An 11,288-nucleotide genomic window follows, 5' to 3' on the forward strand; every position below is an offset into this window, starting at 1 on the left:
ATGTCTTGTTGGACTAAAATAAAATACTAAAATTTTAGATTTATAGTCAACTAAAAATGGACTAAATAAAAATGTGGTGAGGTTGTTCACTTGACTATGTTAAAAACTAAAAAGCGGGATTGAAACTGGACTAAAACTGAGACTAAATTTAAAAATGGCTGATAAAATTAACGCTGTACGCCACACACATTTTGTGGTATCTGACACTTTAAAAGTAAACTAAAACTAAGATATTCAAAATGGCTGTGATTTTTATCTCGCCTAACATTACGTCTTAGTTGATCATTACTTTGTGACGTCGCTCATTGTTTTGGTTGTATGAATGATTACCACACGACTGTCCCGAGTTGACAGATTTGTCTTTTTTGATTGTGCCAAGTTAGTAAAGGGGTATTAAATAAAACTGGCAGCAGAAATTCAATTTCACTTTTCTAGTCAAATAATTTTGCACCCTCTTGTATTTCTATGTTCAAATGTTTGCTTCATGTTTGAGGTACTTGCTGAGGTGGCTTCTTCCTAATATGGGTCAATGAATCTTTAGCTAGAAAGTAAAACAAGATGACACACGCCAGAGAAACATCGGCAGACATCTTGCGGCATCCCATCCATTTTTTTTTTTATTTTTTTTGTAGCAGCGATTCCCAACCTGCATGCCATGACAGATCAACAGGTGTGCAAGTATTGAGTGCTGCACCAATACAGAAACCACTATTGATGATTGTCTTCCGATATGACAACACTTTGTTAGCCGACCGCAAATGATGCCGTTGCCAAATGGACGAGGAACTCTGCTCGGTTGGCAACGGAGGCGCCAGCTGTGGTGGCAAACGTTAGGCAAGCACCAAATTTCTCCAGTTTTCCTCATCACAAAGACAAGTTGCGTTATTCTAGAACTTGTGGTCTTCTCAAGGAGTCGTGCATTTTTTTCCCCCTCAGTCACTTCATTTTGTTGTAGTGGCCTTTGTGTATGTACATCAAACATTCTTCTTTGTGTCTCTGACATCTTTAACATTACTGTATGTACCCATTGGACACTGTGACCACTTTGGTGTACGGACTGAGCCACATCACAACTGTTGTCTTATGTTACAGGGTATATTATGATCAGATCTGTGGCAGGAAAACAGGCAGGTGGATTTAAAAAAAAAAAAAAAAAAAAAGTCATTAATGACAACTTCTTAGTTGTTACCATTCAAACGTGTTGTTTTGAGTGAAACGTTCAAGAAAAACTTTGCCTAATTGCAGAACAATGATTGACTAAACAAAACTAATCTCATCGCAATTGCAAGCCGTAACGGCATTATCAAGTGTTGATGAACACAATTAGTGAGTACTCAAATACAGGTACTTTCACTCATACTCGAACATATAGTGAAAGTATTCCAATAAAAATATATCTTCATTTCTATCTATGCCAGCAACGTATAGTGACAATGTTCTTCCTCCACAAGGTGGAAATTAACCTATGTATCCACTTTTAAGTCACATTTCGCTTGGTGATTTGAGTTATTTTTTCTTGTTTCCTTTTCTAACGTAAATTATGCGAAATGCTGTGAAACGGACATGTTGAATCACAAGTTTAAAGCAGCTCGCAGCCCAGCCGGGTTCGTTCGTTTTGAATGCGGCCATTGACGGCCGGTGAAAAAAAAAAAAAAAAAAAAAAAAAAAAAAAGAGACAAAACGGTCGCATTATATCCACAAATAGTACAAGAGTAAACACATTTTCCGCATGGTTGCGAGTCGCTAACGGTGGGCGGACTGTTTCGGTTTGGCCAGCAACGTTGTAGACCGAAAAAAATAATTTAAAAATCACTCACCAGAAACGGTGAGCGTTGCTCCGACCGGAGTCCCCGACCTCGGAGCTTCTTCTCGGGCCGGACGCCGCCGTCTTTCCCCGCTCGCGTGGTGGGTACGAAGATTAAAAATAAAAAATAAAAAAAAGCAGCAACTTCGTCTTCTTCTTTGCTGCTGCTTCTTCGCCGAAGCGTTGTTTTACATCGGCGAAGTGATGGCGCCCGGTAACATGGTGTTAGGGGCTTTTAAAAAACGCCTATATGACCGCGGACCAGCCGTGTTTTTTTCTCCCGAGCGTGGACCATGATAGTAGTGACACACCGAGGGGGATCCGACCGACGATTACGATGAGCAGCCCTGGAGCCGAGCCGAGCCCAGCCGAGCTGAGCCGAATCCACTTTGGCTGGGGAGAAACAGCGCCCCTCGGAGGCCAGTTGAGGAACAAACAGGAAGCGGGGCGACGACAAACTTTTTTTGTTTTGTTTCTTTATTCGTTTAATTTCAAGTGTACAGCACAAATTGACATAGCACATGGTTAAACATTATATACAGAAAACAACAGTCAATCTTACAAATGTGAAAAACAAAATATAAATAGACGTAAAATAAATAAAAAGAAGGAAAACGAGAGAGAGCGACGAAAAACTCCATAGATATGCAAACACGACGCCACAGTGCCCCCTGCTGACAAAAAATTGTGGCAGTGTCGTCTGAGGCAGAACTACAAAGACAAAAGTTATTGAGATGATCCATCTGTCGATTAATTAATTGGCCCAGTTCTATCTTTCAAATTCACTTCCTGTAGGTGTGCTGTTCTAAATGTCCCAATATTTTTGTCCACATTTATCTGCAGAAGAAAAAAAAAGCAGAGAGAAACATTTGGATGCAATTCAAAGACTGCATAAAAAAAATGATATGGAAAGGATATATTTTTTTCTTGAAATTGTAATTAAGTTAATTATTTGCTGTTACTCAACCGGTCAAACCTGCATCTCCAAGTTATCAAACGAAACTGATACTCGCATGAATCAATGCATTTATTTTTCATTGATTGATTTTTTTTGGGGACCTGTTATCAGGTGCGAGCCTTCACTCCCTCCCTCCCAATCTTCCCCCGGAGGAGTGAGCCCCCCCCAAACCCCCTCACGCTCGCCTCTTTCTCTCGCACATGCTCAGCTCCACTCAGAGTGAAATTTGGATGAAGAGGTGAACATGTCGTGGACCTGCGGGACCTTCCTGGCGCTCCTCACGGTGCTTGTCGCACTCTCCTGTAAGTCGCACGCATTAACTTTTTTTTTTTTTTTTGATCATAGTAAGCTGAAGGAATATTTGGTAGCGGCGAGTAGGGGCCTGACCAAAAGGGATTATTTTTTATTATTTTAGGCCAATTTCGGTATTTGGCAGAATAAAATAATGATAACCGCTTAATATATATCTTTTTTACACTATTTTTTAAAATTCTAAATAAATAATAAATAATACATTTATCATGCCTTATCATAGGCTACCTGCCATTTTTGCCGAAATCGCCTAAAAAAAAGAAAAAAAAAAGAAAGGTGCATCAAAAGTAAATTTGAAACCGTTCTTGAACCATTTGGACTATCAGCATAGTTTTGGTCTCTTTTTGAAGATGACTTTTTGATGATAATGAAGATGAATGAAGAATTTTATGTTCGTCTAATTATTTTTCACAAAATCTGCCTTAAAAATGAATTTAGAATGGTGATTAGGACTTGAAAACACTACAATAATAATAATAATAATAATAAATAATTCCATCCATCCATTTTCTGTACCGCTTATTCCTCACAAGGGTCGCGGGGGGTGCTGGCGCCTATCTCAGCTGGCTCTGGGCAGTAGGCGGGGGACACCCTGGACGGGTTGCCAGCCAATCGCAGTGAATAAATAATTTTTTTTTTTAAATAATTTTTTATAATGAATGAAATAACATTTTTTGTACCCTACTGCTTGCAACAATAAACACATTAAATTACAGGCAAAACATTTGACTTTTTACACTCCTGTACTTTGTCCTTTAGTATTTGTATTTATAAGTTCCGGCCAAACTTTTTTTTGTCCGTATTTTTTTTTTTTTTTTTTTCCCTTGGTGGTAGTGGGTCAATGTCTTCTTTGTCTTATTTTGAAATGTGTTTAACTTTTTAGAAATTGACACAAATCAGGACATTAAAAAAAAAAAAGTGCTATTATCAGCTGATTCAATTGGTTGGCCGATTAATCGATCAGGTCCTAGAGGTGGGTACAAACAAATGCTTTGTTACTAAGTAGTTAATTATCTATACTTTAATATTTATTTTCCTAATGATTTTTTACATACTTTTTCAAATCAAAACGGAGTTGAATCAGTACTTCTATTTTCTTGTACACAAATATCTGTACGTCTACTTAAGTACTGCATCTGGATACTTTCTTGAGTCCCCTTTTTTTTTTTTTTTTTTCCCCTCTGTTTGTCATGAAGTGTGTCCAGAGGCCGACTGTGCAGCCGTGCCCAGCAGCAGTCAGGCGTCTGCCAAGGAGTCACAAGGTGAACGAACACATCACGACATTTGGTCAGTTTTCCTACAGCGCGGCCTTGACTTCAACTTTCATTCGTTCCGAGCTCGCGTCAAAAACAACAAAATCGTCAAGCAAAACGAGCATCAAACACATAATCAGACAATGTAAACAAAGTTTTAAATTGCAACTGGAAGAATTTTCGCGGAAATTTTGGATGTGACTGCTGACTCTTGCGAGGTGGAAAGCCGCATGCACTGAACAGTTTGCCAAATTCTGTTGAAATCAAGTCACTTCCTGTTGAAATCATGTCAGTTCTGGGTCACTTCCATTTGAAATCAGGTCACTTCCTGTTGATTTTAAGCCACTTCCGGGTCACTTCCTGTTGAAATCTGGTCACTTCCTGTTGAAATCAGGTCACTTCTGGGTCACTTCCTGTTGAAATCAAGTCACTTCCTGTTGAAATCAGGTCATTTCTGGGACACTTCCTGTTGAAATCTGGTCACTTCCTGTTGAAATCAAGTCACTTCCTGTTGAAATCAGGTCACTTCCTGTTGAAATCATGTCAGTTCTGGGTCACTTCCATTTGAAATCAGGTCACTTCCTGTTGATTTTAAGCCACTTCCGGGTCACTTCCTGTTGAAATCAGGTCACTTCTGGGTCACTTCCTGTTGAAATCAAGTCACTTCCTGTTGAAATCAGGTCATTTCTGGGACACTTCCTGTTGAAATCTGGTCACTTCCTGTTGAAATCAGATCACTTCTGGGTCACTTCCTGTTGAAATCAAGTCACTTCTTGTTGAAATCAGGTTAGTTCTGGGTCACTTCCTGTTGAAATCAGGTCACTTCCGGGTCACTTCCTGTTGAAAACAGGTCACTTCCTGTTGAAATTAAGTCACTTCCTGTTGAAATCAGGTCAGATCCGGGGGGGGGGATCGGCCAACTGACGGCTCATAATTCAAAAACTTCGGAATTGAGAGCACTCGTAAGTCAAGGCCGCGTTGTATTTGTTATTTTGTATTATATGACATATTTGTTATTGTCTTCTCTTGCTGGTGCGCCGCAGGGCCACTGAGGAGGATCTTCATGAAAGAGGCCGACGCCTCCAACTTCTTCAGACGACGCAGCAGGAGAGCGGTCAAGTCGCCCGATGAGCTCAACGGTCAGTTGTCGCCCACTAATATTTGTCATTTGCAAACTCGCACGTCTCATCTTGGTGTCAAGGAACTATGTTGAAGCAAGCTGAGGAGCTTCATGTAGTTCTTTGCCGCCATCTAGTGCCCTCCGCCCTAATGTAGAATTGCCTATAGGTGCCACAAGATGGCAGTAAAGCACTAGTTTGTCTAAATGAAGCGCCTCAACTTATTTCAACATAGTTCGTTGGCACCAAGATGCTAGAAGAGGGCACCAAAAATACTATTTTAATTTTTTAACCCACTACAATAACATTTTATATATATTTTAATACAGCAAAATTCCACTTTCACTTTTATGTATTTATTGTATTATTTATTTTTATCTGAATGTGAGCCCATGTAGATCCTTTAAGAGCATTATTATATTAAGCATTATTGTTGTTTATTTTAAGACACTGTATTGAAATTAATCTGCGTCATAATTGTATTGAAGTTTTCCGAGTTGAAAAGAATAAAATATTTGTCATTTGTTGTATATTTTACTTATATATTATTGAATTATTTATTTGATGCTAGCCACCGTTTTTGGGGGTACTCGAGCAATATTTTGTTCTAGACACGAATACATTTGAAAACTAACTAGACTAAGTGCAATTTGTGGAGAAATTGCGTGGGAATGCTGAAAGCTGAATGCTAAGATTTGAATGCATGTGGAATGCTTATGAAGTAAATTGAGAGATAATGCTTCAGCATTCCCGCAATTAAACAGAGGTATGATGAAGCACGCAAGTAACATATTACAAAAGTTGTTTTCTTTCTTAAAAATGCTTCTTTTGTGGACACACTTTTTTTTTTCATTATGAAGAACCGTTCATTCATTTAGTCAAATGACGTCCACGATTGCAAATAGGTCAGTCATTTATTTTTTTCATTTCCTGCTGATGAATTCAAATGTTGACAAGCTAGGAAATAAATCCTGGCTCCACTCCTATAAAAAAAAAAAAAATGTGATTGACTTTCCTAAAAGTATGTCAACATGAGTTACATAATTTGCGAATAAGTCAGTCTTGTGTGCAACCGCAATTAAACTTTATAGCGGAAAAAGGCGTGACAGTCAACATGTTTACGTCCAGTTGAGCACTTTTTTTTTTGGGTGGGCAGCAGGATCCAAGGGACAACCGGGAGTTTTGCGTTTACAACTTACTTTCTGATTATTTGTGACATTTTACAGTAATTCCGAACAGACCATTCATTTCGCGTGGCTTTTTTTTTTTGTCCAATCAGATTTTAGTATCGAAGTGTTGCCAAGTCAATCCAATCTATTGCTGACAAAAAAAAAAAATATTATTAAATATGGATTGTGAACTAGTCCAGATGATGACACATGTTGCACACTTTTTTTTTTTGTTGGATCAATTAGTTCACTCGAGTCCCAGCGAGCAAACGCACGGCCTGCCACAAACACGCATCACATCGCTGTGAATTTGGTGTGACAATTCCCAGCCGCTCGGATGTTTGACGTTCCCAAATTGCGAGGGAGGGTTGGTTGGCGGGGAGGCGAGAGAACACGAGGCCGGTGTCGTTTCGCCTCGGAATTGGAAATTGATCAACGCTCAAACGTTTTCTCTGAATGGGAAGGAAAAGCGCAACTGTTAACGTTTTTGGCAGCCTGGGCGGCAGAAAAAAAGATGTGAATACAAAAATCCAAGGCATCAAATTTTACGTTGGGCAACACAAGTAATTATTTGAAGACAAATTGTCGTTCCCACATTTCACAATAAAGAAATAAGTTTCCACCACTGTTGTACCTTGTTTTGTCACTCTAACTTCAAGACGAAAAAACAACTCACCAAATTTGTTTTGGATCTAACTTGCTTGCGTTGTCGCGTTAACCAACATTTTTGCTATAAATGTCATTATTAAGTTTACTTGAAATTGTATTTTTGTGCATGGGGACCAAGGATATTTTAGTTAACTAAAATAAAAAAAAATAAAAAATTGTGAACGAAATAAAATAAACATTTTAAAAAAAATGAAAACTGAAACCAGTTTTTTTTTTTGTTAACTAATTAAAACTAAATTTAAAATAATAATAATAATAAATAAAATTACAAATTCCAAAACTATAATATTCCTGGTGGGGACAAATGGAAAAAGCTATAAAATGACGAAAATAGACTTTTGGAAATGAAAGAATGCCATTTCATGAAACAAATATGCAAATTTATCTTGTAGATGGAGGTCAGTGTTTAGAGAAGGCCATTAAAAAAACTAAAACAAAGTATTTAACTAAAATAAAAAAATAAAATAAAAAACTAATACAGAAACTAACTATAAGTAAACTAAAACTAAAATAAAATAAAACTAACTATAACTAAAGTAATAAAAACCACCAGAACCACCCTGAAAACTAAATGTAAAAAACAAAATCATAACGAACTGAAATGAAAAATTCCAAAACTCCAATAATAACCCTGATGGGGACTCCCCGATGTGAGCTTCTCGGCAGGCCGATTAAAAGTTGTGATATGATTATGTGACATACCAGAAATCCTCCTCCAAAAAATGTTACAAATCCGGCCTGAGTGTGTTGGGTTGTTAACAGTGACTTGCATTCCCGTGGCAAAAACATTCCAGTAAGGATTTGTTGCTCCCCGCTGCGAGTAAGGACCTGGCGCAGGGGATTCTTCTGTGCGGTTCAAAGGTCACGGCCGGACTCCAGCCTTTAGGTCCGGGTTCACGTGAGTGCCAAATGTGACAAACCAGACTGAGCGTGACAAGTCTGCAAGTTGATGATGCACTCCTCATCCATAGGGACACCCCAGGGATGCGTCCTGTGCCCCCTACTGTACTGTATACTCTATTATGCCGTCTTCAAAAGTCAGTTTGAAAAATAACTGGTTGAATATTTGGAGTCATTTGTGTTCCAGCCGAGCAGAGGCAAGTTCTGGCTGCGGACGAGCGCAAGAGAGAGTTCCACGAGGAGAAGAGGAACGAGTTTGAGAACTACGTCGAAGAGGTGGACGACGGTGAGTCCCGTCTACCGCCTCACCTGGCACGACAGACTTCGCTACTGTACTTAACTCATTCAAAGCCAAAAACGTGTTTTTTCAAGACTTTGTCCTTCCCTCCCAAAAACGTGTTTTCACGGTTTTTTCTTTTTCTTATGCAAGAGCTTTGATGCAGCTTCTGACATGAAGAGGTGGCTTAAAGGGATACTTAACTCATTGAACAATTTTCAGCAGTGAAAAGTTCATATTTTGTCTAGAATGAATTTGATAACTGCATTAATTTTTAATGTAGAATTAACAGCTTTAAAAAGTAAATTTTTTACTTGCTGTCGACTGATGATGACATCACCTGTGCTGTGGAAGTCGGTAACGGCCAAAAATGGCTCACCTGTCTTCTGGGTTTGGTCAGTAAACTGAGTCATGATTTTTTTTAAATTATTAATATTATTTTGAAACTTTGCATTTAACATTCACAGCATTACAACAAACATCATATCAATGTTTCCAGATCCATGATTGGTTGTTACCTACTTCCTCAGCACAGGTGATGTCATCATCAGTCGACAGCAAGTAGAAACATTACTTTTTAAAGGTACTAATTATCCATGAAAAATAATGAAGTTACCAATTTCATTCTGGACAAAATATGAACTTTTTACTGCTGAAAATGGCTCAATGAGTCAAGTATCTCTTTAAAGCAATGGTCGTTATTACAAAAGAATGGCCAGCAGGTGGCAGCAGAGTATAAGAGATCATCCAGGGCCATGTGGCAACAAGCTCTTTTTGACACCGTTTTCACCAGGAACGTAAATATCGATGAAACTTAGCTATATTCTAATGCTAATTGCTATACTTTTTTTTTTTTTTTAAATAGCAATAGGACACAATATTCTGTGAGATTCAAAGAGTCAAAAGTCCAGCAAAACAGCTGGGAGTGAAGGGAATTGAATGAGTTAAGTAAAAATAAAAAATCAATAAATTTCTCCATCTGATCTGGGTAAAAAAAAAAAAAAAAAAAAAACATGCACAAGGCGTCCCAAAAAGTCGCCACTAAAAGTAAGTAAAAAAAGTACTCGTCACTCACTGATGTCCTGCTGTTGCAAATCATCTTCCAGAACAAAACGAGAGGAGCCGCGAGAGCACGGAGCAGTGGCGAGAGTTTCACTACGACGGGATGAATCCCCCCTACGAGTACAACCGGCAAACCATCTGAGAGGACAACAAGCATTAAACTCGTTAACAGGCCTGTAAATCATTTGAAAGTTAAAAAAAAAACACACAAAAAACAGGTGCAAATGAAGATTTTTTTTTTCTTCTTTTAATACATATTTGTGCATCAAAACATGCAACATGCATTTTGGGGCTAAAAGGGTATTCACAGCTTTTGTTGTTTTTTTGCCCTATTTTGGTGCTTTGTGAGGGAAGACAAAACAACAACAAAAAGAAACATTCAAGTGTTGAAGTAAACTTTTTGAGATTTGTATTTACAGCAAACAGAGGCTCAGTCATCTTTTTTTTTTTTTTTTTTTTTCTACTCACCATTAACTACACGTTTACATTTAAGAGTCCCGATCCGTGTTTGCGGAACGTTCTCTTGACCCTGTGGAGACATTCTGAGAGAAAAAGAAGACGAGGAGGAGGCGGAGTCCTTCTGCTAAATTCAACAGGCCGGTACGAAAGCAGAAGAAGCACAACGACTCGACTGTACAATCAACTCAACCTCAACACTTTCATCAATCACTCGCCGTGATTTGTCACTTTTTTTTTTTTAAAGGGAAACATCACAAAGTACACTACTCACCAAAAAAAGTTCTGAATATTTAGTCTGAAATTTCAGGATGGAGCTAAAACACACTTTGACTGGCATTTCAGCTTTTGAATGTCCAACTGTTGAAAGTTTCTTTCTGTGACTCCTCCAGTCTCCCTGTTGCAACCTCAAGTTCAGAATTCACTTCCTGTTCTCAAGCCTTGGCATGAGGCTGTTCACAAAGGACCTAAAAAAAAAAAATGGCTGGACCGTATGCTCTTGGCTGCCTTCACTCGCAATCCGACGTAATTTCGATGTTAGCTAGCTAACATATGATAGCTAGGTACTAGCAATTCGACGTATATCGATTTAGCTAGCCAACATATGATAGTTAGCTTACTAATAATCCGACGTAATTTACATGTTAGCTAGCTAACATGATAGCTAGGTACTAGCAATCTGACGTAATTTCGATGTTAGCTAGCTAACATGATAGCGAGCTTCACTAGCAATTCGACGTATATCGATGTTAGCTAGCCAACATATGATAGTTAGCTTACTAGCAATCCGACGTAATTTACATGTTAGCTAGCTAACATGATAGCTAGGTACTAGCAATCTGACGTAATTTCGATGTTAGCTAGCTAACATATGATCGCTAGCTTACTAGCAATTCGACGTAATTTTGATGTTGCTAGCTAGCATATGATAGCCATCTTACTAGCAATTTGACGTAATTTCGATGTTAGCTAGCTAGCATATGATAGCACGCAGAAAAAGGGATAATATGAGGGATTTATTTATTTTTTTTTAAGTCTGACTCGACAGACAGCAAGTAGGTGTTTTCGCACTAATGTGGCCTCTTTCGAGTGCCTCATTGTCTGCTTAGTGCATGCATGTCACACAGAGACTAGTAAAATAGTGTGGGAAACATGTTTGTCTTTTTTTTTTTTTTTATGTCTGTCTGACTTGATAGCCATCACTTGGACAGAAGCTTTGCGCTAGCATGTCCACTGTAGAGTGCCTCGTTGTTGGCCATCAATGATAGCATGTTACGCAGAGCCAAGCAGAAGAGTGAGGATTATTATTA

General features: G+C 38.5%; 2 protein-coding genes across 2 annotated transcripts in view; one reads left to right on the top strand and one right to left on the bottom strand.

Moving 5' to 3' along the window:
- Positions 1 to 2,208, bottom strand: part of LOC144016493 (cyclin-dependent kinase 17-like) — a 29,850-nt gene extending 27,642 nt beyond the window's left edge. Inside the window, exon 1 of the mRNA XM_077517696.1 lies at positions 1,818 to 2,208. The gene's annotated coding sequence lies outside the window, so the exon portion shown is untranslated. The remainder of the gene's footprint in view (positions 1 to 1,817) is intronic.
- Positions 2,209 to 2,932: 724 nt separating this feature from the next.
- On the top strand, positions 2,933 to 9,960 carry ucmab (upper zone of growth plate and cartilage matrix associated b). The gene is made up of 5 exons (XM_077517701.1): positions 2,933 to 3,064; positions 4,271 to 4,336; positions 5,371 to 5,466; positions 8,371 to 8,469; positions 9,567 to 9,960. The coding sequence occupies exons 1-5, from the start codon at positions 3,007 to 3,009 to the stop codon at positions 9,662 to 9,664; spliced, it is 417 nt and encodes a 138-aa protein (XP_077373827.1). The 5' UTR covers positions 2,933 to 3,006; the 3' UTR covers positions 9,665 to 9,960.
- Positions 9,961 to 11,288: the final 1,328 nt, after the last annotated feature.

This window comes from Festucalex cinctus, chromosome 3, assembly GCF_051991245.1.
Source record: "Festucalex cinctus isolate MCC-2025b chromosome 3, RoL_Fcin_1.0, whole genome shotgun sequence".
Lineage (NCBI taxonomy): Eukaryota > Metazoa > Chordata > Actinopteri > Syngnathiformes > Syngnathidae > Festucalex > Festucalex cinctus.

Coding starts and splice junctions, on each gene's coding strand:
- ucmab (XM_077517701.1), top strand. CDS start 3,007: ATGTCGTGGACCTGCGGGACCTTCCTGGCGCTCCTCACGGTGCTTGTC. Junction 4,337..5,370: donor GTCTGCCAAGGAGTCACAAG/GTGAACGAACAC, acceptor GGTGCGCCGCAG/GGCCACTGAGGAGGATCTTC. Junction 8,470..9,566: donor CGTCGAAGAGGTGGACGACG/GTGAGTCCCGTC, acceptor ATCATCTTCCAG/AACAAAACGAGAGGAGCCGC.